Raw genomic sequence first — 24,855 nt, forward strand, 5'->3', positions numbered from 1 at the left:
AAAAAAGGTAGCACCGTTTTTTCACAACTTCCTTTGAGTGAATTCTGACCTAGGCCAAATAACAGAAAATGATGCAGACAGCGCTACCACAGTAGAGATAAGATAATCCACAGAGGAGAAGGATTTTTATTCAGAGTGCCAAAGTATCCAAAATAAAGTTGTGGAAGAATCTGACATCTGAAACATTCAGCAAACACTCAAAAGCTGCTTGGAAAATGTGTTGTAAGGAACCCAGGTAATCTACTTTACGTCTTATTTTATAGATGGTAGTATTGTACTGACAAAATGTTGTGCCATGTTTCTGGGAGATAATCTTTTTACAAGGTGTGAGTGGGTCTGTGCACCACTTGGCCTTTAAATGAGAGGGGATGGCTTTGAGATGCTTGAAAAATGTTTTAAATATGCATATCTTTTTGCCTTATCTGACTTATCTGACAGCAAAAACCCAATCACTTTTGCAATTCAGAGAATGGCAGTTATCAAACATTTTAAAATGCAACTCTATTTCTTAAAAAAATCCACAGATCTTATCTGGCATTCCTATGGTGGGTTTATGTCTGATGAAAAACGTGTCACACCATGATACCATGCAACAGGAGAACACCTATGACTTGTGAGACTGCAGAAGCTGTAGCTGATCAAATACAATTCCATGAAGTTAGAAGGCAACTACGTTTTATAATCCTTCCACAAATTTAGCAATTTTTCCTTTAACTTGTTTGTCTCTCTGCAAGGTCTTCCAGTATAAATTTTATGACATTCTTCTGAGTTAACCATGAGGTTTTTCCTATAGTTTTCTGTTCCCACTCCACAGGAACTTTGGATCAAAAAAACCCCTAGTTAATCAGTTCACATGTCCTTATCCTAGTCATAATTTGATCAAGCTCCATCTAAAGTTATAGAATTCACTAAATCCATTAGAAGTTTGTTCCAAAATTCTCCTCTACTGAAGACTGAAAGCCTTTTAACTTCTAAGAGAAAATTAATTATGGTCAGTTTGCTTATTTGTTCTAAAATTTTCGGTTGCCTTTTGTTCTTCTTACGGTTGCTTATTATTTCATGGAGCACTTCACTTTGCTAGACTGAACGAGCCTGTTTCTTTCAATTCTCTGTTGGAAAAGAAACTTCTCTAGTAATCTTTCTGCACATTTTCTCCTTTAAAAGTGATTTCTGGGAAGCTGAGGATCCAAGTGGTACACAGTATGGTGGATAGCAGCTTGCAGAACAACTTTAGCAGGTCTCCATTAGCTCTAGTAGCAATACACACATAAATTGTAGGTCACATTTGCCTTGTCTATGAGCGACCTCCATCTAGTCCAACAGATTATTCACCTCACATTCTATTACCATTTTTATCTGAGCATGCTAGATACTTTCCTAGAAACCAGTTGTATTTTGCCATTTTCAGGTAGTTTGTGTATCCAGTCTTGAATGTCAGGAATTTAAACTTCTTTAATAGCTTTAAGTAAAGACTCATATTAAAGCAGTTTATAAATGCTGGTTGGATCTACTGCATTTCTCTCTAAATTGCTTGTTGAGGAACAACAGTATCACTCAGGCAACATAACCAGTGTAAAAATACATCATATTTTATTAACTCTCTCTCCTTATCCCTGTGGTTTTCTCCTAAAATCTATATTCTACTAGCACGGTATAAACTCTTGAGAGTTCACTCCTATTTAATTCCCTGGATTAATCATTTCCCTATTTAATTCCCAGACTAGGCCTAGACCAGACACCACAATGCTACCCTCCTCAATTTTCTTAAAAATGTTGTTGGCTTCAGATGAACACACTATTTTTCATCACGAGTTCCACTCACTTCTCTTTTTCCCTTCCCTTCTGTCACCTTCCTGTGATGATAAAACCAAAACTGTCAGTTGGGAGGGTAACAACTAAATGAAGGAAAAACACTTAGCCAACTTGACAGATCAAGGGAGGTTTTTATGTCTCATCAGCAGTATAATTTAGCAATTTCATGGATTATTCTTACTACTCTAGCATGTAAGCACTCTAATGAAGATCAGGATATTATCTCAAATGATATGTCCTGCTTTATTTTAATTAGGGGGAAGAAAAAAAAATCAATAAAATGCAAACAAACACAGGCAACAGAAGACTTTACTAATATGCTATTCCTGAAACAGGTTAGTGTGCCAATTGGTTTAGGCACATCCTTAGACCTCTCAAGAGGCTGTTAGCCAAGATATACCTTGATAAGCAGTTGAGGAAAAGCCATTCCAGACTATAGCCTGAACTAATAATAAGCTAATTTCAGGGTTTGGGGGCTGTCAGTAACCAGCAGAGGAACACTTCACTGGGGAGCACCTATCTGAGCTCCTGCAGGCTCAGGAAGGTCACTGCTGGCTATGGGGCTGGGGCAACGCCTGGGAAGGACCCTGAGGTGGCCAACGTGGAGCGTGGGCAAGGCCCAGCTGCCAGGGAAGCCCATGGCCCTCCAGCTCCAGCCACTACCCACTGTCCCCGGAAGTTGCAGCAGCACCAGAAGCAGCCGATTTCTCATTCTCATTTATCTATACAAGTATTCTTTTTTCTAACCTACTGTTTTTTTTCTTGCCAAAGGTCATCTCCATGTAGTTTCTGTGCTGCTTATAGAATACTTGAAAATGTGTGCTTCTTTCTGAAGAGCTGTGACACCAAGGGAAGAGAGGATGGTTGGGAATTCAGGAGGATGCCCTGGCTTTCACTGTGAAACCAAAGGCACTGCTGATGTCTCCAGTTTCAGTCTTATTTCACTTGTCTCTAAAATGTTTTGGACTCTTGAAAGCGGAAGGACTCTTCAGGACAGACTCCGTACTGCCCAGAGACCAACACCAGTGGGGATGGTTAATTGACCCCTGGACTCCTTCCCAGTTGTTCTGGTACAGATGAGTAAAATAATTCTCACTATATGCAAACAAACTTGGTACTTCCTTATACACTTGACAAATTCTCATGGCTGATGTCTGCAACTGAGCAACTTGCTCAATGACTGGAAGCTCCTGCAGGTGGAAACTTTCTGTGGTACAGGATGGGAATAACATTTCCAAAGGATAACATTTGCAAATGTCCAGTTTGTTTTTTTTTTGTTGCAGATGGGTTTCCACACTCAAGCGGGTCATGTGCCAACTCACTTGCCTAAAGTGGGAAAGTACCGTATTGGAAAAACATCCCTTTCACTGTTTCCAGCACTTACAAAGACCATTGTGAAATTTTTGGTTTCTGAGAAGAAACATTCATGAGGACTTTTTTCAGGTGCCTGATTTTTTTATTATTTTTTTTTTTTTCAGAGCGAATGTTGCTAGATAGCATCGATGTGCCATTTCTGCTGCCGCGGCTGGCTACGTGCCCCTCGCCATCCGCTGACCCCCGCCGCGCTGCCGCCCCACGCCCGCCGTGCCGGCTTCTGCCGGGCGGGCGGCGGCCGCCGCGGCACGCTCCCCCCCCGCCCCCCCCCCCGCCAGCTAACTGGAAGTTGAAAGCAGAACTTCATCTGGACGCATGAACTTGAAACAAAACACAACTCGCCCCTCACCGCACCCCGGGGTGATCCGCCCGACCTTAACGTTAATCGCCGCTGTCAATGTTACGTGGCTCCCGGTGCGGGGGATCTTCCTTCAGGGAGGGCGCGGCGCCGGTGTGGATTGGCCCGACCGGCAGAGAGATCCGGGCCACGGCCGGCGCGGCTGGCGGCCGTTCCACCGACCGGCCGAAAGGCAGGTGCGGAGGGCGGGCGGCGACGCTGCAGCAGTGGGCGCTGGGGCCCCTTCCCCAGCGCGGGTGCAGAGACGGCACCACCAACGCAGCGTCTCGCCGGCTGGCGGGAACGGCGGGACAGGGCCCCCAGCGGCCCGGGCGGGGCGGGGCCGGGCCCCGCCTCAGGAGGAGGAGGAGGAAAGCGCCGCCACCTGTCCCCGTCGGGCCCCGCCCGCCCTCGTGGTATTTAGAGGAGCGTTGCTCCCGGATGTCGCTTGCAGCCAGGGCCGGGCAGTGGTTCTTTAGCGCTATGAAGGGTGGCGGTATCGAGAACCCGGTGTTTGAGCCACCCAGCCCCGACCTCGGCCGCCGGCAGGCGGCGAGCCCCGCCGGGGCAGGCGTCGGTGCCGGCGTCCCGGCGGGAGTCCCGGCGGTGGCTGAGGAGGGGCCCTGCGGATGGGGCCGCTGCGCCCCTAAAGCTCTGCAGCTCTGCAACAACCCTGAGGGCTACTTGGCTGCCTACAGCCTCCTGGCTATCTTCCAAGGTAACCCGTCCCCGCCACCTTGCCGTGAGCCGCAGGCCTGCTGCCCTCCTCTCCACCTTCCCTGTGGGACCCGGCCCCTGCAGGGCTTCTGGGGTCCTGGGCACATCTCGCTCTCAGTCCTGGAGCTGCGGGGGAAGCCGGGCTGGAGCCTGGGCTGGGGAAGGCAGGGGAAGAGTGGTGGCGATTTGGACGGTGGGTGAGGGGAGGTAGGGTTACTCTAGCTGCCCGAGTCTGGTGGTGTTGCTGAAGAGTGACAGCAGTGGCTTCAGTAGTCCCTATTAGGGATAGGGCCCTGGATAGGGAAGTTGCTTATGCAGTATTGTGCTCTGTATTTCACTCTGTTCCTCCTTTTCTTTTTTTTCTGCCTGCCTTTTAGACCACCGCAGAGTCCATAGTGTAGTGCCATCAGCTCTGTGCTTAATGCTCTTGTCTATACTGCGTCCCTGTTGCTCACAGGGAAGTAGCGCACCATGAGTCTCACAGGTTGAGACATATGAGCCAGGGAATAAACCACATGATATAAACCAATAGATAAAACTGTAGTGTTGTAGCATGTGCTTTGTTACCAGCCTGCCAATGAAAAAACTACTTTGGTATGGTTGGGTGGGACTTTGGGTAATTAAGATGGCTTTAAAAAAAAGTCTGGTTTTGTTCTCTGGATCCCAGTGCAACTATCTTTCTCATACTTGACTAACAGCTTAACTTAACCTTGGAGGGAACCTGAAGTTTAGCTTGCTCTTAATTTCTGTTGTTCAGCTTCAGATATTCTTGTCTGTGTTTTTGGTTTTCTGTATCAAGGTTTTTAGGGCCTTGGCAAGCCTTAGGTTTAGCAAGTAGTAAGAATGGCTGAGGGGGAGCAGAAGCATTAGTGTACCAAATGTACAAACTTGAGGTTTGTAAAGCTTAGATGTTTGTCCGTCAAATGGAGCTATTGGATTAATGTTCAGAACCCTTCAACATTATTGGACTAGCTAGAAAAGAAAACTGTATTTCCTGAAAAATTATGAGGCTTTAAAGCTCATCCTTGTTGCTCATAATGAATGAGACTGCTGTAGAGGGGTGGGGAGAGATGTAGAAGAAGAGATTTAGTGCTAGAAGAGCAGGCAGCATATGCTGCTGATGTGGTATATGGATGGCTGCGTTCCTGCCTGGAACCACACTGAGGTAACTGGGATGGTCTGAGGAGAACTGAGCAGGAGGTTCTGCTTAAAACCTAGAAGGATCTCGCTGCCATTTGTGTTGCTTGAAAAAGTCTTACAAGAACCAGTGTCTCTCAGTATGTGTTTCCATTTCAACCTGTTTAGAATATGATCTTTTCTTAGTATATGTGTTGTGTTAGAAAAGAAGTATCTAGAAAGTTTTGGGCGGAGCCTGATCCTTGCTTGTATTTGAAAGGCCATGCTACAGGTGGTAGGACCAGGAGGTTATTACTGTTGCAGTTGTGCTGCTGTTAGAGAAAATAAATTTGTGTTAACATAGTAAAAAGAAAGGGAGGGGTGGAAGAACTTCTTACATAGCAGATTTCAGTGGCAGCTGAGTAGTAGAAGACTTTTAGATCATGCATGTATATTTTTGTAGCTTAAGAATACAGATAGGCAGCCAAAAACGCCCTGAATGTCACACTGAAAAGTTTCAGATTATATTGCACTATACAAAGTGCCTTGAATATTTCTAGCACTTCTAAATTTGCCATAGCAATATTTCTTAAAATCCAGTTTGCTGTGCTGATCTGATTGTCAGCTCAGCTGGATAATGAATTCAGTATCATTTAAATTCTATCTCTTAGTAGTAGTGTGGGTAGGTTCCCAATCATAAAAAGGTCTTGTATCATAAGAATAAGACAGAGATCCCCTTAGGATACTGTGGGTGTTGGTTATGCTACTTATCTAGGTGTTGGTCCTGTTATCTAACTGTAGATGTATGCCAGACCTCAGAGAGGTACGTATCTAATCTAGTTTGGATTTAGGGCCTTAATGTAAGGAAACTTCTGATGCTTGTTTTGAAAGCTGATGTAGTCATGGCTATTACGGACCTTGTGGCATTCTTAATGATGTATTATCTGGATTTTCTGAACAAGTACCTTTTCTTTGGCTAGAGCATAGAAAGGATAATTGGGCACTGAAGACTCAGGTTGCAACTCTTCTTGAGAAGCAAAAAAACAAGAATCATTTTCAGACAAGAAATTCAGTGCTGCATGTGAAATTGCAGAAATATTCAGGTCTTGCAGCTTCAGAGTTTAGATAAAAGCACACAAAACACAACTGGGGTTTTAAAGTTGTGAGCTACTACTGCATTCTAGCTTTGGGTCTAATTATTTAATTTACGCTCCAAATTACAGAAACTATCACTGAGGAACATAAAATATATTTATAAAACTTGCTAATGCTAATGTACTAGGAAAGCTTATTTCCTAATGCGCTGAAGAACAAAGAAGTAATCCTTAACACACTTTTGATGTAAGTTGTTAACTAGACTTTTTACATAATGAGTGAACACAGTAGGTAGTTATCTGCAGTGACCTCGTACATGTGCATAGATTTTTTTGTGTGTGTATCTAACTGAAGGCATGTATTTATTAGGTTATTTTCTAGCTGCCCTAGAAAAGAGGTTATTGTTATCATTAGCACCTGATTTGCTGTGTTTCAGCTTCTCAGAAGATTCCAGGTGAAACTTAACTCTTAATTTTTGGCTGTTTCTGTTTCGAAACCTGTATTACCAGAATAGAAAACACTTCTTTGAGTAGAATGCGGTTACATGACTAATACCTGCTTTCTGTGTGGCACTTAGTTGCATAAATGTATGATTGCATCTTGTAATACAATAACCGGATATGCTGCAGTTCATGGCTGTAACAGCAAACAAAGTAGAAGTTGTCTCACTATTTTGAGTACAAGAAGGTCTGTTTATTCCTCATGTCAGTAATAATTTTATTAAACAAAACAACAGAACCACTGTTTGAGACTGGCCCAGTCTAATCTGTCTGAAAACTTTGGATACCACTAATATTTTATACCCTGATTAGATTTGTTACTGGAAGGACTTTTTGATATTTTTTTTCTTTTTTAATTGGGTGTCTGCAAACCACTGCTTTAAAGCTACCATACTTAGAACAACTGTAGAACATGTTTTTTTTAAATGGATGAAGAAAAATACTAGTTTTCCATTAGAGCAAATGAAGTTGATTTATGTTTAATCTGGATTTTGTGGGTCAGTACATGCTGTACCTAAACTTCTAACAGATGTGGCAGGGCTGTAAGGTTTTAGATGAAAATAGTTAAAAAATAATTTCTATACTAGTATTTAAGTGTTGAGATGTCCTTGTAGGATTTGTTTTTCAGATCAAGTTAGTATCAGCCACGTTCCATCTTTCCTGAAGAAGCTTTAGTGATTAATGCCTAGATGATGGCATTGAAGAAAGTTATGCTGCCATTCATCACATTTACATTTTTACAGATGAAATACAATTATACAATAAAATTAACTGCAAGGTTTTATGGCTTTTCGGATGTAAATTAAATGTGGCAACTTAAACTACAGGTAAAAGAAAATGTCTTCTAGTTCTGTAATCAACTTGCCACGTAGCACACCTACTTTGTGTGAATGTTTTAAGGCCTTAGTAAATGTTTGAAGTGCTGGTAAATGGGAAAAACTTGTTTGTTCATTCCTTTATGCTAGTGTTGTTCTTCGGTTAATGTTCCTTAAGAAAAAAAGAAGAAAGCTGCAAAATATATAAATAATGGCAGTGGAGTAACACCTGAATACTTCTTTTAGGCCCAAATGAATTTAAGTGTGGTGGTCAGACTGAGGGGTGAAATTGTCATGCTTAATAAAGAGGCCATAGGAGGGTATTAGAAAATTAAGGCTGTGCCAAGAGCTGCCTCCTTATAGACAACTGAAGTGTTTAGTTATGGTGGGGATTGCACTGATAAGAAAACAGCTGGTTGATTACACATTTGGAGCAATTTTTTTTCTTTTAATATGTAGAGCACTCTAGGCGGATCTGTTCAAGTTCAGCCTGTGTAGTTTGCAATGCTTGTTGAAAACTAACTTAAATCCATTGCTGTTCCTAGCCATCTGTCCTTCTGGTCTGGTCTTGGAATGACAGTAGAGAATTATGTTTGAACTTTAGAAAGAGGAAGGATAATTGTAGGGTCTGTGTCATGAGATGCTCATCCGTCATCTGTGAGGTTACAGAACTCTTAATCTTATTTGCCACTGTGACTCCAAGACTTCCTAACTTTTTTCCGGGGTATATATTTTATTACAGGCACAGTTTAATTAGACTACCATGAAGTTATCTGACACTGTTATGAAGTACAGCTATTCATCTCACTTGTAATAGGATTCTGTTTTGAGACTGTTGAAAGTAAACTCCTGTGAGTTTAACTACTTGGTGTTTCATGTACAAGCAGAATGTGAGGCAGGATGGGAGATTCAATTAGTATCTACAAGCAACACTTATGTAGAAATGGACAGTGTGTATAAGCATACAGTGGCGATTGCAGCTTACTTGCTTCTACTTTTGGATCAGTTTTTTGGAGTTTGCCTGTGCCTAAGTAGGGCAGCTTGTGCAAGACCTTTTCTCCAGGGAACTTCAAGATTCAGAGGGCAAACTTTTTTCTCAGTTAAAGTAAATCACCTCAGTTGGTCTGAAACAGTTGCAAAGTACTTCAAATAGCTTTACGCTTTTTTATATTATAGGGAAGGATGTCTATTCAAAAGCTTTCTTGTGTCTTCCCTTTGTGATGGCAGGGAGGAAATTATGTTTGTTTGACAATCATGATTTGAAAGCTATGTCCTGAACTTGCTTCAGTCATAGCTTGTATTCTGATGCAAGTCATAGCCTTGACTAATTTCCTTTTAATGTGTACAGAATCTTATGACGCTGTAATGCATTCTGTTTGGAATCTGTCTTTGCTTCAAACTGAGTCTGGAACTTTAATATATGAACAGATTTTGAGGCATGGTATTTCGCTGGCTTACTGCTTGAGTGTTGAATCTTTAACACCCACAGGAGAGAATAAAATTGAATAGGTCCTGTACAGTTTGGCTGGCTTAAGTTGGCACTGTATCAATTAACTATATACCTGGATTTTAAAGCTAATAAAAAATACCTTAAAGTGTAGCTTTGTAAATGTATTCATTTTAACCCTTCCATCACACAATGGTAAGTTTACCCTTGCAACTCTTATCAAATTAAAGTATCTTTGACTAATTATCTCCTTTTTTTTTTGTAGGTATTGTGGTAAATGGCCTGATTAACATTAGTATTTCAACAATTGAGAAGCGTTATGAGTTGAACAGTTCCCTCACTGGCTTAATCTCTGCAAGCTATGACATTGCTTTTTGTATATTGTCACTGTTTGTATCTTTCTTTGGAGAAAGAGGGCACAAACCACGATGGCTTGCTTTCTCAGCGTTTATGCTAGGACTGGGCTCACTTATATTTTCCTTACCACACTTCAGTAGTGGAAAATACCACTATGGAGCTAAACTTGAAGGTAAGCTTATCCTTATGTTTTGAAAATTATTTAAAAAAAATAAATCCTTGTAGTGACTTGGTGCAACTCTTAATTTGGTACAACATACTTAATCTCTGTCAAAGTCCTAAAAATAGGATATTATCTCTAACACTGGAAAATAAAATGATTCTGTAAGTTCAAGAGCTCTCTCTGCACAGTAAACTTTGTTTTTCAGAAGAGATCTGAGTGTAAATATCATTTCTTGCTCATAAGCAACATCTAAATAAAATGCTTTTTGACTTGCATTGATGAATGCAGTTAAAATTCACTTTGAGTAAAAAAAAATGATCTGGCATTTCTTTGTGAATAGGAATGCAAGTTAGGTTGGTGATGTAGAATAAATGTTAAAGGAAAGCTGTTAGACTTCTTGTCTTGTTGAAAGGTGACTACATGTTGCTGTTCTGTATTTTTAACTATTAAAGGCATCTTGAGTAATTCATTAACAAGTTTCACTAAGTTCTTCTAAAATGTTGGTTTAAACTTGTGGGTTATTTTGAAATAAAGAGGGAACAAGCAGTACTGAACTATACTGAACAAAGCACTACTGAAATTGTGGGAGTAGCCAGCTCTCAGATTGTACCTACCTTTTCTCATAAAACAAGAATTCAAGTGCTGTGTGCTTAATGCCAACTATTTGCATGTCAACTTAGTGGCACGCCTGTAACTAATGAAGAAACATCCAGATATTTTTGAAGCAGGATTACTTAATCTTTTAGGATTGTCTTAATTGTTATTGCAGTGTTTAATCAGATTTATGCCATCAATGACTAAGCATATTGGAGCGCTCACTAAAAAAATCAGTAGCTATTAAGCAATCTGATGGAAGGTTCTCAGTCTTCTGGTTGTTGATTCTCAAATTGGTTCTTTTAAGTGTTAATTATGTCACACGCTTCCATGAGCTGTCTAGACATTGACATTAGTTAAATAACTTTGGTAAGCTATTGTTCCGCATCTAATAAATGAGGATCTGAGGCAGAAGTTAATTGAACTTTTAACTGAACAAGGCCAAAAGGAAAAGCTCTTCAGTGGTTGGAGGCTATGAAGAGATGATTACTTGCTACCCCTTAGTAGAGGGGCAACAGCTTACTTGCTACTGGCTCTATTACAGTCCTATTTCTCTACAATTTCAGTTTCAGTATTACCTTCCCTACTTTACTAGTATGGAAGGGAAGCTGAATTTAATACAAAGAAAGTTCCAACCTGATTGTAGGTTTTTTTATTGAAATAAGATACTGACAGGGTGGGAGTGTGAAGGGAGATGGCCAAGTGTTACAAACGATCTCTTCCCCCTCCTACCAATTTTGGTTGAAATCTCAAAGAATCTGTCCCTGTTTCATCAAACATCTGCCATTTCATCTGCCATTAAAGATGCTGTAGGTGTTGATAACTTATTAGGGCTCATGTTCTACATGGACTTTTGAAATCTAAAACTGTAGTGAAAATTTTAAATGGAAAGTGTGCTTTCTTCTCCATGGCACTGTAAGCTGACTGAATTCGTGCTGTTTTGACTGCTGTAATGCAAGTACCTATGCTGCAACTGTGGTGAGCAGATTTAAGGACTTAAGCTGACTTAAACAAAACAGTATCCAAGATAAATGACTGCAGAGTGCAGGGAATGTCTGCACTATGACAGACTTGATGTAAATCTGCAGGTGCTGTGCAACAGCATCCTTAACAGTTAAGTTATCCACAGTGCATGATTTTATAGGATGTCTGGTTTAGCTAGTTCTGATGTTGATGAAGCGTCTTAACTGTACATTTAGTTGCAGAATTAATAGCACCACACCCCAAAAAAACCTTCCTTGTTTATTTGTTTGGGTGAATAGTTTTGTAGAGATTTTAATGTATTGGGAGTAAACTGTTTTATTTAATGCTTTGTATTTAAGATCTACCACCGAATTTATTTTTGAACAGTTCCTACTTGGTTACTTGATTATTTATCTGTTATGTAAGTACAGTGAGTTTCACCCACAGGACAACTTCAAAGTCCAGTTCAGTGCAATATTTAATATGGCTGCCAGGTTAATTAATAGATCTGGTCTGGAATACAAAATACATCTAGCCTCAAGTATAAGGCCTGCAGACTTCCTGGAGCTTACTGTTTTATCTTGAGATGTTAACTTACTTGTATTCTGAGTATATACGTATCCTACTCTACAAAGCTATCCCATTGGAAGTATTTATCATACTAACAGTCTTTAGAAATAGTTTAATCCATTTCATATTGAAAGAGTAGCTAACCAATGGTTAGCCACAGCAAACATATCTTGTCTGTCTCCAGAAAGGCTTCAGGCTCAAATTTGTAACCTAGATGTAACCAGCTATTTGTTCTGATAACTTTTTTAGGTTACGTAAGGTCTTCAGTGTCTCAGCTGGGTCTGATATTTGTAGTCAGGAGCTCCATCTGTATGTCTGTAATGAAACCATTCAGTATTCGATTACCCGTAGACAGTACAGAGGACTGTAGAAACTGCAGATGTTATAAGCAATGTACTTTTTACACTACCATCCAGATCTTATTGAAACATGTTTAAATCTGTAAAAGATGTCTGTCACAGCAAATGTGAAATATAGATCTTCACTTGACACAAGGAAGAACTTTATTGTGAGGACAGTCAAGTATTGGAACAGATTACCCAGAAAGACTGTACAGCCTGTATCTCGGGGGGGGGGGGGGGGGGGGAAGACCCTGCTGAGTGAAGTCCTGAGCAACTTGGTCTGCATTTGGTTTTGACACTGTTTGGATTAGGAGGTTGGACTACATGACTCCCTGATGCCTCTACCAATGTGAACTATTCCGTGATTCTCTTCAGTAACAGCATGTGAATGATGTCTTTGGAAAAAGGAAATATCTTTGTTAATAACAAGTCTTAGCCGTTTGAGTGGAAGTGTGTGTGGTGTGATTTGCAAAGAGGGAGAATGACTTGAACACCTTTTTTCAGTTCTCTGTTCTACTGGAAACTCAGGTGGTGGATAAGTCATTTAGGGTCTGAGAGTTAGTGAATCTTCTCAGAAAGGCATTAATTGATCTTCCTTCCCAGAACACGCCAAGGACAATTAAGGATTGAAGAAGACTGTGGCATTTGGGTACTAATGGTGACAGAATATGTGTGATGCCAGCCTCTAATTTGACTGTTTTGTCTTGCAGCATCAGTATGTCTGTGTTTTTTCTGGTTTTGCTCTCTGAAGAGACTATGTGATTAGTGGAATAATGGATAGTGCTGCTGTTCTCTACACTGCTTGGTCTATTTCTGTATACCGCTTAGATGTTCTGCAATACTGTAACATCTGCCTTTAGAAACTAAGAACTTCATCTTCATTCAACATGTTAATTGAAGCTTTGAGTGATTTTCTTATTCAAGACTTAAAGAGGAGACAAACTTTTTAAGTTTTAAAAGGAATAGAAACCAAGCTGTTCTTTATTTTTCACTCCTCACAAGTCTTTAAACTATTTACTGCCCTGCAAAAGATAAAAACCCTGCACCTACTAGCTGCAGTTTAAGATGTGGGTAAAACTAGTCTTGACCTGTCTTACTTCTAATTAATAAAATTGATGAAGCATCTCACGCTTGGTTCCACCTTCTCGGCTACTATGTTGTGTTGGAATATTTTGGCCTTTACATAGTTTGCATACTTTAATCTAACACATCTACCTGAATTCAAGAAGGTTAGAATGACTAACTTTGTTGGATGGTGTTGCCTTTAATGCAGTTCTGCTCTTCAAAATGCAAGTCTAATCTACTGGCTTTTAGAAGGGAAAACAAGTTTAATGAGGGAAGATAGTTAAAAATGGTCAGCGACTCATCTTAAACTTCTCCCAGGGCCTGGCTTACCTCAGTTAGACTTTCTAGATCATGTAAAAGCCAGTGCCTTCTCTCTTCACTATTCTTATGACAGCAGCAAACAGGCTTGTGGATGTAATCCAGGTTAGATTTAACCTGTGTCACTTTACCAATCTGCTTAAACCTTGGACTCGTACAAGAAAGGCATGACATGAATGGCTGAGGTAGAGAGAATAAACTGTTGTTTGGCGGTTTTGACTTATGCTGGTTTAAATTTTTCTCATAGTTTTGTGGTAAATTGTCTTTGCTTTTAAAATTTTTTTTGGAAACATGAAATATGGTCCATGACTCCACTTAAAAAAAAGTCTGATAGATGATGCAAATAAAAGGATTATAATTGTATTAAAGTGCATATTGATGGTTTTCTTGATTTCTGTAGTTAGACCTGATTACATGGTTCTGAAACTAGTGTGATAAGCTTCTCTCATCAAAATATCAGGATAATTTTCCTAGGGCACATAAATTGAAGAGCTAGAAAACTGAAGGAGAGAGGCTCTAATCAATTAATTGCACAATGGCACAGGCTTTTAGATTGCCATGAACTGAGACACTGGGGGTGGGAATGGGGATTCATGAAGAACCACAATCTGTTGAAATTTGATTGCCATTACCATATGTAATCTGCTTATTTCATGAAGCTATTTCTAGATCTCAAATTAGGCTACACTTTTGTCATTTAACATCATTCATGGCATTTTCTTGCTCTGCATTACTTGTTTTCTGATGTCTATATTTTAACAAGATACTATTATTTGTGTTTGTATTATTATACTATTATTTGTGTTTGTATTATTTGTATTAAAATAGCTAGCTAAATGCTGTTTTAGACTTGCCCAATAGGTGTTAAAGGCTAACTTACACCTACAGGTATATTCTCTATATATGCTGTACATGAATATGTATATGTTAACAAGATACTATAGGGTATGGTGTCCTTCTGTAATCAGTTTTAGATGTGTGCATGTAAATAGCACAAAGTTAGCCTGATTTAAGACTTAATTTCCTGCAGAAACTAAGAATATTGCTAAAGAAAGCAGATTGAAAATAAATGGAAAATATGCTCTAAAACTTTAATTTTCAGAGTAGTGATTGATAATAAAATGTGGCTTCAGTATAGCATTAAAATGAGGCTTGTTCCTAAGTGGAAAGGAAGGCAAATTTTAATGACTTCTCTTGAAGTGAAGTTTTTGTGTCACTCTACGTTGGCTAGTTCCTGTGCAACAGCACTGAATCACCTGTTGTGTGCTGCATGACTCCACCACCACCATGGTGCTGTTCCTTCTGGAGAAAGGCATGATGAAACCCATGGATGCATTTATGATAACATCAGTGTAGACAGTTCTCTTTCAATATCTGCTGTGTGGCAAGCACTTCCTTGTGTTTTCTGTCCTTTGAGCCCAAAGTGTGGGCAAGCTTGCCCTTTGTTTGCTTAGGTAAAAAGTGTTCTCACATGTAAAAGGACCTAAGAAAAATGACGTAATAATTTTGTAGCAAAGTATTCAGAATTAATCAGTGTACTGATCTGAAGGCTGTTTTCATATATTTGCTCAGTATGGCTTGTTTCCACCAAACTGATGGGTTTATTCTCTTTCTTAGGGTTGTCTGCTCTTCTGTAGAAAAACCTTGAAAGGACATGCTCCTCTTTTTGATCTTGTCGCTTGGGACTGCCTGCTACTACGAGTGCAGTGATAGCAAGAGGATGGAGAAAAGAAAACATACTCTGTCTCCACTTCTTCTTTTCTCTTCCCTCCTCATAGTGCCAAACATTACAGGAACAAGTGCAACCTTAGGCTGTTCTGCCTGTGCTTCCCTCTGTGTGTGTATGTGTACAAGTACAGAGGCTTTACATTAACCTCTCATTCTGGAGATATGGCAGTGTGTGCTCTGAGTGCTGTGTTTTTTTAAGTGTTGTTTTTTTTAGGGTAACACTTCTCAAAACACTGTATGAGAAGGGAGAATTATCTTTGCTTGTGACACTTGACAACTGTGCTTTCCTCTCCAGCAGTCCCACTTTCCTCAGGTTGTTGAGGCTGCTTGGTCACTTAAGAATGGAAGTTGTTGTTAGTGCTCCTCCAAATCGTTATAAGGTACAAGAACAAAATGAAGTGTCTGTTACCTAGGAGTATTCACTAACCTGTTGAATGACCATTTGACAGTTTTTTGCATACAGCTGGTCAATAATGCTTTCAACAAGCCAAAATGTTGTAATAAGGCTATTTCATCCATCTTTCCTTCCTGGTAAGGAATCAAAAAGTAAGCCATGGTAGTATTTCTCTTGGGGTATACGATATTGTAGAAGGTTAGGGCACTGTCATATAGGATATATTAGTAGGCCTGAGAATTAAAATGGAAGCCTGGCACTAACAGTACTTCACATGTAGTTTAGCTTTCAGTACAGGTTTTTCTTCAGTTGGACTGTTATGAGCTGGGTAACAGAATTTTAAAGTCTTGCTGTCTCTGTCTTTCAGACACATGTCAAATTCCAGGAACAAGCTCTGCTAACTTCACTTGCAGTGCCAGCACAAAGTCTTCACTTCCCAACTATCTGTATGTTTTTATCCTGGGACAGCTGCTGCTGGGAGTTGGAGGAACTCCACTATACACTTTGGGAACAGCTTTTATTGATGATAGTGTCCCAAAACACAAGTCTTCCCTTTATATAGGTAACTTTTAAAACTGTTTATACCACATTGTCTGGATAGATCATAGACTGCAATGACTTACAAATGCTTTTATGAATTCCTCTAAATCAACCTTGTCATTAAGTGCATAAAGTGTTTTTATATCAGTTACTGTGCAAGGTAGGTATTGGACTGCTGTAAGTGTCAAGTCTTTTCAATAGTTATTTTGCAGAGCATGGTAAGGCTGCTTTGCGTACCTCTCCTGCTGTTTTTCATGTCAGTAACTGAAAGTGATTAAGTGGTTAAAGTAGCCTGCCTGTTAACAAGAGTAAGTTGTAGCAAAAACTTGCTTTTTACTGTCACAGGTTTTGAAAACTACCGTATCAGGTCAGAAAACTACCATATCAGCTACTGACCTGAATGCAGTAAGAATGCAGTAAATCGTACTGCATTCTTTAACAGTTTTATTTGTTTACCTTCTAACAGTAGGCTGTCCCCTCAGTGCAGGGACACTCCGGTGCATCATGTGATTGATGCAGTTCTCTAGCCACATAAATATTTGGCACTTCAGGAGGAAATACTGGAAGTATCTTTTCTTAATTGAAAGTAAAGGATTGCCTAGAAACATGGAGAATATGTTTGTCATACTGTTTGAAAGCTAAGGAATACTAATTCTTAGCAGTGGTTTTTAATCTTTCCAGTCAGCATTCTCCAGGTTATGTGCATTTTTACCAAAAAGTTCATTGCAGTCTAGGTGTGTTTTCTATGGGTATGAAGATATTTGCTATTTTCCCCCTTTAGGTGTAAGATGATAAAACTGTTATCTACAGTGGTAACTCACTGGAGGAATTCAATGCATCTTAGATTCCTGGACAGTGTTCCAGACTAAATCAATATTTAGTTGGCGAATTTGAAATCATTATCTATTTGCATACAATTCTTGGTTAATTTTTCCAGGCAAGCTAGTTCATTTGATGCCAACAAATAGAATAGTTGCATATGTTAAATCTTAAATAACTAAGCTTTTATTTTTGCTGTTTGTTTATACTGAGAGAGAAATTATCACACTTTTTTCTGAGGCCAGTGAAATAAATAGAGCAGAATTAAGGCTGTCTGCATGATTAGGGCATCAAGAAGTGGCTTGAAAACTCAGGACAATGGTGTCAGCGTTCATACTTAAAACATAACAGACCAATACAATAAATTTAATGCCTGTGCAATCTTCAGACAACAGCTGAGTTCAGAAGAACAGTGTATTCTGCCTAGTGTAACAAAACTAGAAGGCAAGTGAGTGGACAGGTAGCTAAATTAAACCTTAATTATTCTTCTTGCTTTTATGCAATGTATTGAGGATTTAAAAGATATTGCATTGCTTTGCCTAATGCAAGAAGGCTTGTGCAAGGCAGCAAAAAAAAAACTCCTAAAACTTTCTGCTACTGTCTGTAAATAGCTGCTGGTATCTTAGACTACAAGCTTGCAACTCATAAGCTGGTAATTTCTTCTGAAACTGGGCATGTTTTCATGAGGACTGTTCTCCTCTTGCTGAGCTGAGCCATCTATATCTAAAGCCAATGAAAACTTAAGCAATTCCAAATGGTAGTTTAAACTGAATGGTCTGTATGAAGAAATAGGCACCTTCTACACTAGGTTTGAAGTTCTGTAGGTTGAATGTGGACTTAACTCAGGAAGATATTGTGAGCATGTCGTTATTTCCAAAATACAGGAAAACCTGGGATATGTCAACTCAATATTTATTTTGACTTGCTGATACTTGAGTGTCCCCTTCTGTGTCCCTTCCCCCTCTTGCACCTCTCTCAACTCCCCCCCATCATTCTTTCTTGCAGTCTAAAGTGAGTGAGATAATACTAAATACCCAAGATACACTCTGGAAACAAATGAGAAATCTAGATTCTTGAACCTGGGGAAAAGCATAGAATATCAGCAGTAAGGATGCATGTCGTACCAATTGTTTAGACAGATCTAGTTACTATTAGTTGTAAGCCTTTATCTGCAGAGACAGTGCTCCTGCCAGCAGTGCTAAAGTACCACAGAAATCTGGCTGGTAGGCCAGGGAGACTACTGTGATGTCGAGAACATCTTGTCCTAAGGCCAAAAAAAATGGGTAGACCTGAGAGTGCTCTTTAGTAGGAACTTTGGGGTTTTTTTAGAACTGTCAGGAGCCCTGGCTTTGTGTTTTAAGGCTCATCTCAATAAATGGAAGTGCACATGATTCTCAATAAACTCAAGTGGCAGATATTACTCCAGTCAAAAATTTTACTGGAACCCTGGCTTTTGATCTTGGCAGATCTGAAAACCAACATAAGACTCTAAAAGTATAAATATGTAGGTTCTTAAAGATTGTAGGCATGTACTATTAACAACTGATGCTTATAACAACCTCACTTCAGAAACTTTTTCACAAGCTAGCTTGGGATTGGAGGCACAAGATGTGCAAAAGGCAATCTAACAATTAATAAAGATGCTGTCAGTGAAGTGTGTTTTGCTGAACCTCTGAGTTGCAGCTTTTAATGAGAGCTGCAAATTTTCTTGCTGAGGGACAAGTACAAATTTTGTCTTCTACGTGCTATAGTCAAAGTAATGACAGTGAAAGAACAGGTTGAATTAACAGAAACCATTTGGTCTGAAGTTGATTTAGGAATTTTTTTTAAAAGGAAGCTTTAAAAATGTATGGTGAACTTGATGTATTTTCTTTTCTAGGAATTGGCTATGCCATGTCACTGCTGGGTCCTGCTATTGGCTATGTCTTAGGAGGGCAGCTGCTTAATATTTATATTGATATCCAGATCCCAGAAAGGCAAGATACAACGTAGTCTTTTGCTTTCTATTTTCTTTTCCTAATAATTCTTACGAAAATCTTCATATTTTCTCCATGTGAAAAAGCAGAAATTGTGAGGAGTATTTTTGTTTGGAAAATACTGCATTTTTCAAGAGCTTCTTTAACTTTGTAACAAGTTGCATTCACAGGGGCTTCTAGCAAGTGAGTTACTTCCCACAGTGAGTAGTCACTTCATTGTGTGTATAAGTTTCTCTGTAGCGCAGATACTTAGTTCTAGCTTTTTGAGATATTGGGTATTTTAAAGCTGATTAACAAAAATTGCTTTATCTTTTGATTAGTTGCTCATTTAGGGTTAGATTGCAACTGTTGATTTCTTGCCCAAAAAGTTTCCCTGAGGTGGCATATGAGTGGTAGGATACTGCTGCTTCCCTCCTGGGGAGGAGCTTGCCAGAAAATCTACCAGTTGAGTAACAGTCCACTATTCAAAGAATAATGTTATAAATTGTACTACTGTCCAAACCAACAACTTCATTTACACTTTTATTTCCTGTGTTTTAGGGACTTCAGATCAATGCAATGGCATTCTGAACTTCTGTATTGGCTTTCATATAACTCATTGGTTATGAAGATTCTTTCTAAAACCAACTTTTTTCAGTGTCTTAATAATGCTACGGGATCTTGAAATCAGGGCAAATAGTGGCCTTTAAGTCAGAATGAATTTGACTAATGAATTGAAAGCTATATTTGATAGAATGCAATATTATTATAATAGAGCAGATGAATGTGCTTTAAACAACCAAACAATAAATTTAATACATGTAGTAAACAAAATATGACAATATTCAAAGGCTTTTTGTTAAACCAGTATTAAAAAAAAAATTCCAGCTCACTAACATCTGCAATTGCTGATTTGAATTTATGAATGGTAAACCTGCTTTTTCCAAATTATTTTTCTAGTACAAAGATGGACCAAGATGACCCACGTTGGCTTGGAGCATGGTGGATAGCATTTCTTGCATGTTTTTTTGCAATTTGGCTTCTTATAATACCTTTTTCATGCTTTCCAAAACACCTACCAGGTAAACATTTAACAGTAATGGGCTACTTTGGAAGAGAGATTTGTTTATACTTGTGGGTTATAGACTGCTGGACTGAGTGATTGATTCCTCTTTGATTTTGTTTCCCAGTTAACTGTCTGGCTAAAACCTGATAAGTACCTTGTTTTCAATATGCAGCCTTTAAAACAAGGTGAATGAGCTAGAGGGAGGATCTTGTGTACATAATGATGTATGGTAGGACTGGAAACAGGTAGAGCGTGGAAACTGGTGGTCAAAGTCTGGAAGATGCTAACAGCTAGGCACCCAGCACTGTATTTAAAGCTGCTATGTTACCTACCCAGAATCATAAGGAAATTCCATTGACTTAACTCACACCTTGTTGTCTTTGACTCTATTGCCTTATTGTTTTGCATGGAATAAGCATGAATTGAAGTATCCCAGTTACTATGCTTATCTGGAAAGAGAAATCACGGAGGAAAAGAAACAATGAAGTAGGGAACTGGAGAGAATGTGATGATGACTTTAAAAAAAAAAAAATTGAATGGGCTTCAGGATCATCTGAAATTCTTAGGATATCCCTGATAATACCTTCTTACAGTCAAGGCCTTCCAATGGAAGCATGATGCCTTCAGCCAAATTCTTCTTTCCACAGCAGTACACTATTGATCTTTTTATGGATATGTACCAATAAAATATTGGAGAAGACTGCCTGAGCTAGTTTTCCCAAGGAAAGGAAAAACTTACTTTGATGCTTTTTCTGACTTCAAGCCTAAAAGCACAGGTATTCAATGTTTTCATTGTCAATAAATGTGCCTATTTGTAGGAACAGCAAAAATACAGGCTGAAAAAATCTCTGAAACTCATAATGATGGAAGTGAGGCATTTGTTGAGACCAAGAATATTGGAAAAAGTTTTAAAGACTTTCCTGTGGCTCTCCTGGTAAGGAAATCTTAAATTTACTTAAAACTGATATATTCGGAGAAATGAAATTATTTTTCAGGTAATATGTAAGTGTTTAGAAAGGTAATTGCTGCTTTATGTTGTGATAGGGAAGTCTCCAGTGCTACTGTTAATTTAATGCATATTTGTTTTGTTGATGCTTAAGATTGTTAAAGCAAGAAAAGCATATTAGAGAAGTTCCACATGACAGTATCTAAAATATGATTTCTAGTTTACATGGTACTACAATGAAATAATTTCCTGAGTGTTATGCTGATTTCCCCCCGTAGATACTGTTGAAGAATCCAGTGCTTATGAGTCTAATAATAGCCAGTTCTTCAGAAGCTTTAGTTGCCACTGGCTTTGCCACATTTCTACCAAAGTTTATAGAAAATCAGTTTGGAAAGACGTCAAGTTTTTCAGCAACTCTTGGAGGTAATGGAGCTTTTCATTTTTAAATCTGAAATACATTGTGCTGAATGCTTCATTAACATAGGTGGAAGCTTATATAGGCATCTTATGTTTGTCTGAGGTATTTGTGAATATACTTACATGAAATGCAGTTTTCACAGCAGAAACAGTATTTTTATATTATTCTTGCCTGCCCTATGAAAACCCTGGTGCTTAATTCATCAAGGGTGCAAAGCTGCTCATTGTCTGTAAGTTCAGAAGGCGATACTCATATTCAAAGTAGAAGGAGAATTTTGTGTGCTGCTGACACTGTAATTTATTCCTTTCTTACTCTTGGTGAAAAACATTTAGTTTTCCTCATTTAAAATCAGCTGAAGGAGCACTAAGCCTTAGTCCCTACTAAAGAAAGCAAAATGAAGGGCAGCTGGAAAAAAAGCAGTGCTTACTGAAAGTAAGGGGTAGACTTGGCCTTTCCTTCTGCAATTCCAGTATAATGTTACAGTGAGCTTACAATAAAACAACTGATCAGGATATATTATTATAAAACTATTGTGTAACTGCTGCTATATTTGGCTTACTGTCACTTATTCCTATTATCTGATATGCAGAAGTAATCGGTAGTACAGGGGAAAACTCTGAAAAGCTGCGTATTAGAGAAACAAATAGAAAAATCTGATGGAAGAGCTGCACTAGGTAGGGTCATATGATTAACTCTGACACAATTATTTCTGAAGAACAGCAGCCAGATCAAGGCAGATAGGCCAACAATGGCAACAATATGGCAGACATAATATTTCTGGAACACGTGTTGCTAAATTACTTCAGCTGTATAGTGCTGAAATATAAGTATATGCTAGCTTTCTCCAACAGAAATATGTTTGGGAGAGACTTTCTGAATGACTTACTCCCCTAGATAATACTAAATGGTACTATCACTATTCAGACATCATTGCTTCAAAACAAAGTATTTGCAAGTTTTACATAGAAATACATTGGAATATATGCTCAATTGTTAAACAGTAATCAGCAATGAAGTGGAAAACAATGTTCCTTTTCTGTCAATAGACCTTGTCTGAATTTCTTTTTAATTTGAGTTGAAAGTGTTTGTAGTGTTAATCAAATGTACAGCTTTAAAGAAATGCCTATACTGATGTTGAAAGCTAGCTGTACTTTAACTAATGTCCAGCTAGCTAGTCAAAGAGTTGATATGATCACTGGTGACAGTGTAAACTACCTGTGACGGTGGGTGCATGCAGCCTGTGCAGTTCTGCTACCATACCTGAACTCTCTTTAAAATTAGCTGTCTCAGGTCAGTGCAAGTTACACTGAGTGCTGAGTTGTATTGTAGATTAGCCATATAAGAATACTCAGTTATGTATCTGGAGTCCTAATAGTCTGCAATGATTTATTCTCTTTGCACTATATGGACTATGACAGCAAAACTCACCCACTAATGTAGGCTCTTTTTTAATCTTTCTGTAGATGCCTTATTGTACCTTGTGCTGTCTCTTCTATAATAGTGATTATGTTCTCTTACTAAAAGTTCATAACACAAACGTATAACAAAGAAAATGGACATGTGGAAAAAAAAGTGAAGCAATGAAAGAGTTTTTTCTGTTTTCATGAAGTGGCCTACTGGTGTTCAGAGATTCTTGCCCAGTATGTAGTACTCTTAAGTAATCTAGTTTTGCTGTATCGAACTTGGGTTTTGGACAACTATGAATTACGCTGTCACATTGAACGTCTGGCAAGGCTCAAGATGATGTAAGGGTAGAATAAATTGCTCATGCTGACAGATTCTTGTAGGCTGGTTTGAAAATGACATTACATAGGCTGCATCTTAAGATACAGGTAACTGTTGTGGTTTTTTTTTTCTTAACATAAAATTGCACTCTAAATTGCTTCACTAATCATATTTTGCATTTTTGTGTAATTGCTGGTGTCTTGTTTTCCTCTAGGGCTTGTATTAATTCCAGCAGCAGCACTAGGCCAAATCATAAGTGGCATCTTGGTTTCCAAGTACAAAATGGATTGCAAAAGCATAATCAAGTTCATGATAGGCACTTGTTCAGTGGCCCTACTATTAAACACAGTGTTTTTATTTGCTAAATGTGGGAATGAACCTTTCGCAGGTGTCTCTGAAACATATAATGGGTAAATATATTTTAATGCACTCTTGGGTTTGGTGTTAATGTTTAAAATAAATAAGCCACGTCACAGAATATGAAACCTTTAAAAATGTCATACTTTGCCTTGATGTATGAAATGGAAATGTTTTATGGAACTCTAAAACCTTGTTCTTGGAATCTTTATGTAATAGACAATTAAGAAAATTATTGCAAAATGTTCTAAGCAGACTGGACCTACTCAACAAAAAAAATCCCAGCTTCTATAACCATTCTAGGTGTAGTAGCCATGGTATTAACTACAGCTAATTTTGTATCTCTGTAGAAGTAGCGTGTCTTTTGTATCTTGTTTTATTAACCAACTCTTGACAGTCTGGACAGTTTGTTCCTGGAAGGAGTCTGCCATGTGCAACAATCTCATGAGAGGGCACTGAGGTGCACTGCAACTTTAAACTAATTGCAAATTTTTCCCTAGAAAAACCAAGACATTATTGTAGCATCAGGTTCTAGCACAACTAGCCTCCATTTACAAAGGAAGCTTTCTTTTTTCCTGGTAAAATAGCTGCTAGAGGTAGAAGTTTAGTGCAAAGAGAGCATAGCTCAGTGACTGAAGTTGAAGAATGAAACGCGTGCAGTAACATGGTTAACTGAAACATAATTCAAAATATTTTTGGCTATCATGTTTAGAGAAGTCTTTCCTATACAACATGTACTTTTCTTTCCCTTTAACAACGCAATTCTCATTCCTAATGAGAATGCAGTCTGTCACTCATTTTTAGATATTTGTAGTAATTGTAATACAAATTCTAGAGTGAATTTTCTTCCTGTTGCTATGATTAAAGTTTGCTCTGAAAACCAGTATGCCAGTGGGAAAAAAAATTCAGAAAAGTGATGTAAAAATGAAGCAAGATTAAACATAAATATCTGCAAGGATAAGCATTCTTTAGATAATGGATTTCTAGGTCCTCTTTTAAAACTTCGACATTGCATGTATGTGATCAAATCACCAGCATAGGTACTATGTTGTATAAATGCCCAATCATGCCTTATTAAAGAATTAACTATAAGATTATAATGTTTCAATTCTCATAGCTTTAAATAGTACTCATTTCTGTAGTATGAGCAGTGTTTAAAAGCAGGAGAAAGGCAGTTACCTGTGCCAAAACTGTGCTCTCAAGGGGTTGGTTACTCTGTCATGAATTGACAGAGCCAGAGGCAACTCCAGCTGTTTGAGGGTCTGCCAAAGAGCCAGGTGCTGTTGTGCAAAATAACTCTAGTAGGCTGGTAGCTAGGGCCTG

The 24,855-nt window shown here is 38.8% G+C and overlaps 1 protein-coding gene across 7 annotated transcripts in view; it reads left to right on the plus strand.

Moving 5' to 3' along the window:
* Positions 1-3,972: 3,972 nt before the first annotated feature.
* Positions 3,973-24,855, plus strand: part of SLCO4C1 (solute carrier organic anion transporter family member 4C1) — a 33,080-nt gene continuing 12,197 nt past the window's right edge. For 6 of the 7 annotated variants that reach the window (XR_015701071.1, XR_015701072.1, XM_087742397.1 and 3 more), the window contains exons 1-8: positions 3,973-4,241; positions 9,479-9,742; positions 16,074-16,268; positions 18,945-19,041; positions 19,981-20,102; positions 20,905-21,020; positions 21,311-21,455; positions 23,390-23,585. Coding sequence is in view for 5 of the 7 variants with exons in the window: in XM_087742397.1 (XP_087598523.1) it covers positions 4,007-4,241; positions 9,479-9,742; positions 16,074-16,268; positions 18,945-19,041; positions 19,981-20,102; positions 20,905-21,020; positions 21,311-21,455; positions 23,390-23,585 (1,370 nt within the window). In the remaining 2 variants the exon portion in view is untranslated. The remainder of the gene's footprint in view (positions 4,242-9,478; positions 9,743-16,073; positions 16,269-18,944; positions 19,042-19,980; positions 20,103-20,904; positions 21,021-21,310; positions 21,456-23,389; positions 23,586-24,855) is intronic. The other variant, XM_087742399.1, reaches the window with a different exon arrangement.

This window comes from Nipponia nippon, unplaced genomic scaffold (genome assembly GCF_047370975.1).
Source record: "Nipponia nippon isolate SJK-2023a ecotype South Korea unplaced genomic scaffold, ASM4737097v1 scaffold_8, whole genome shotgun sequence".
Taxonomy (NCBI): domain Eukaryota; kingdom Metazoa; phylum Chordata; class Aves; order Pelecaniformes; family Threskiornithidae; genus Nipponia; species Nipponia nippon.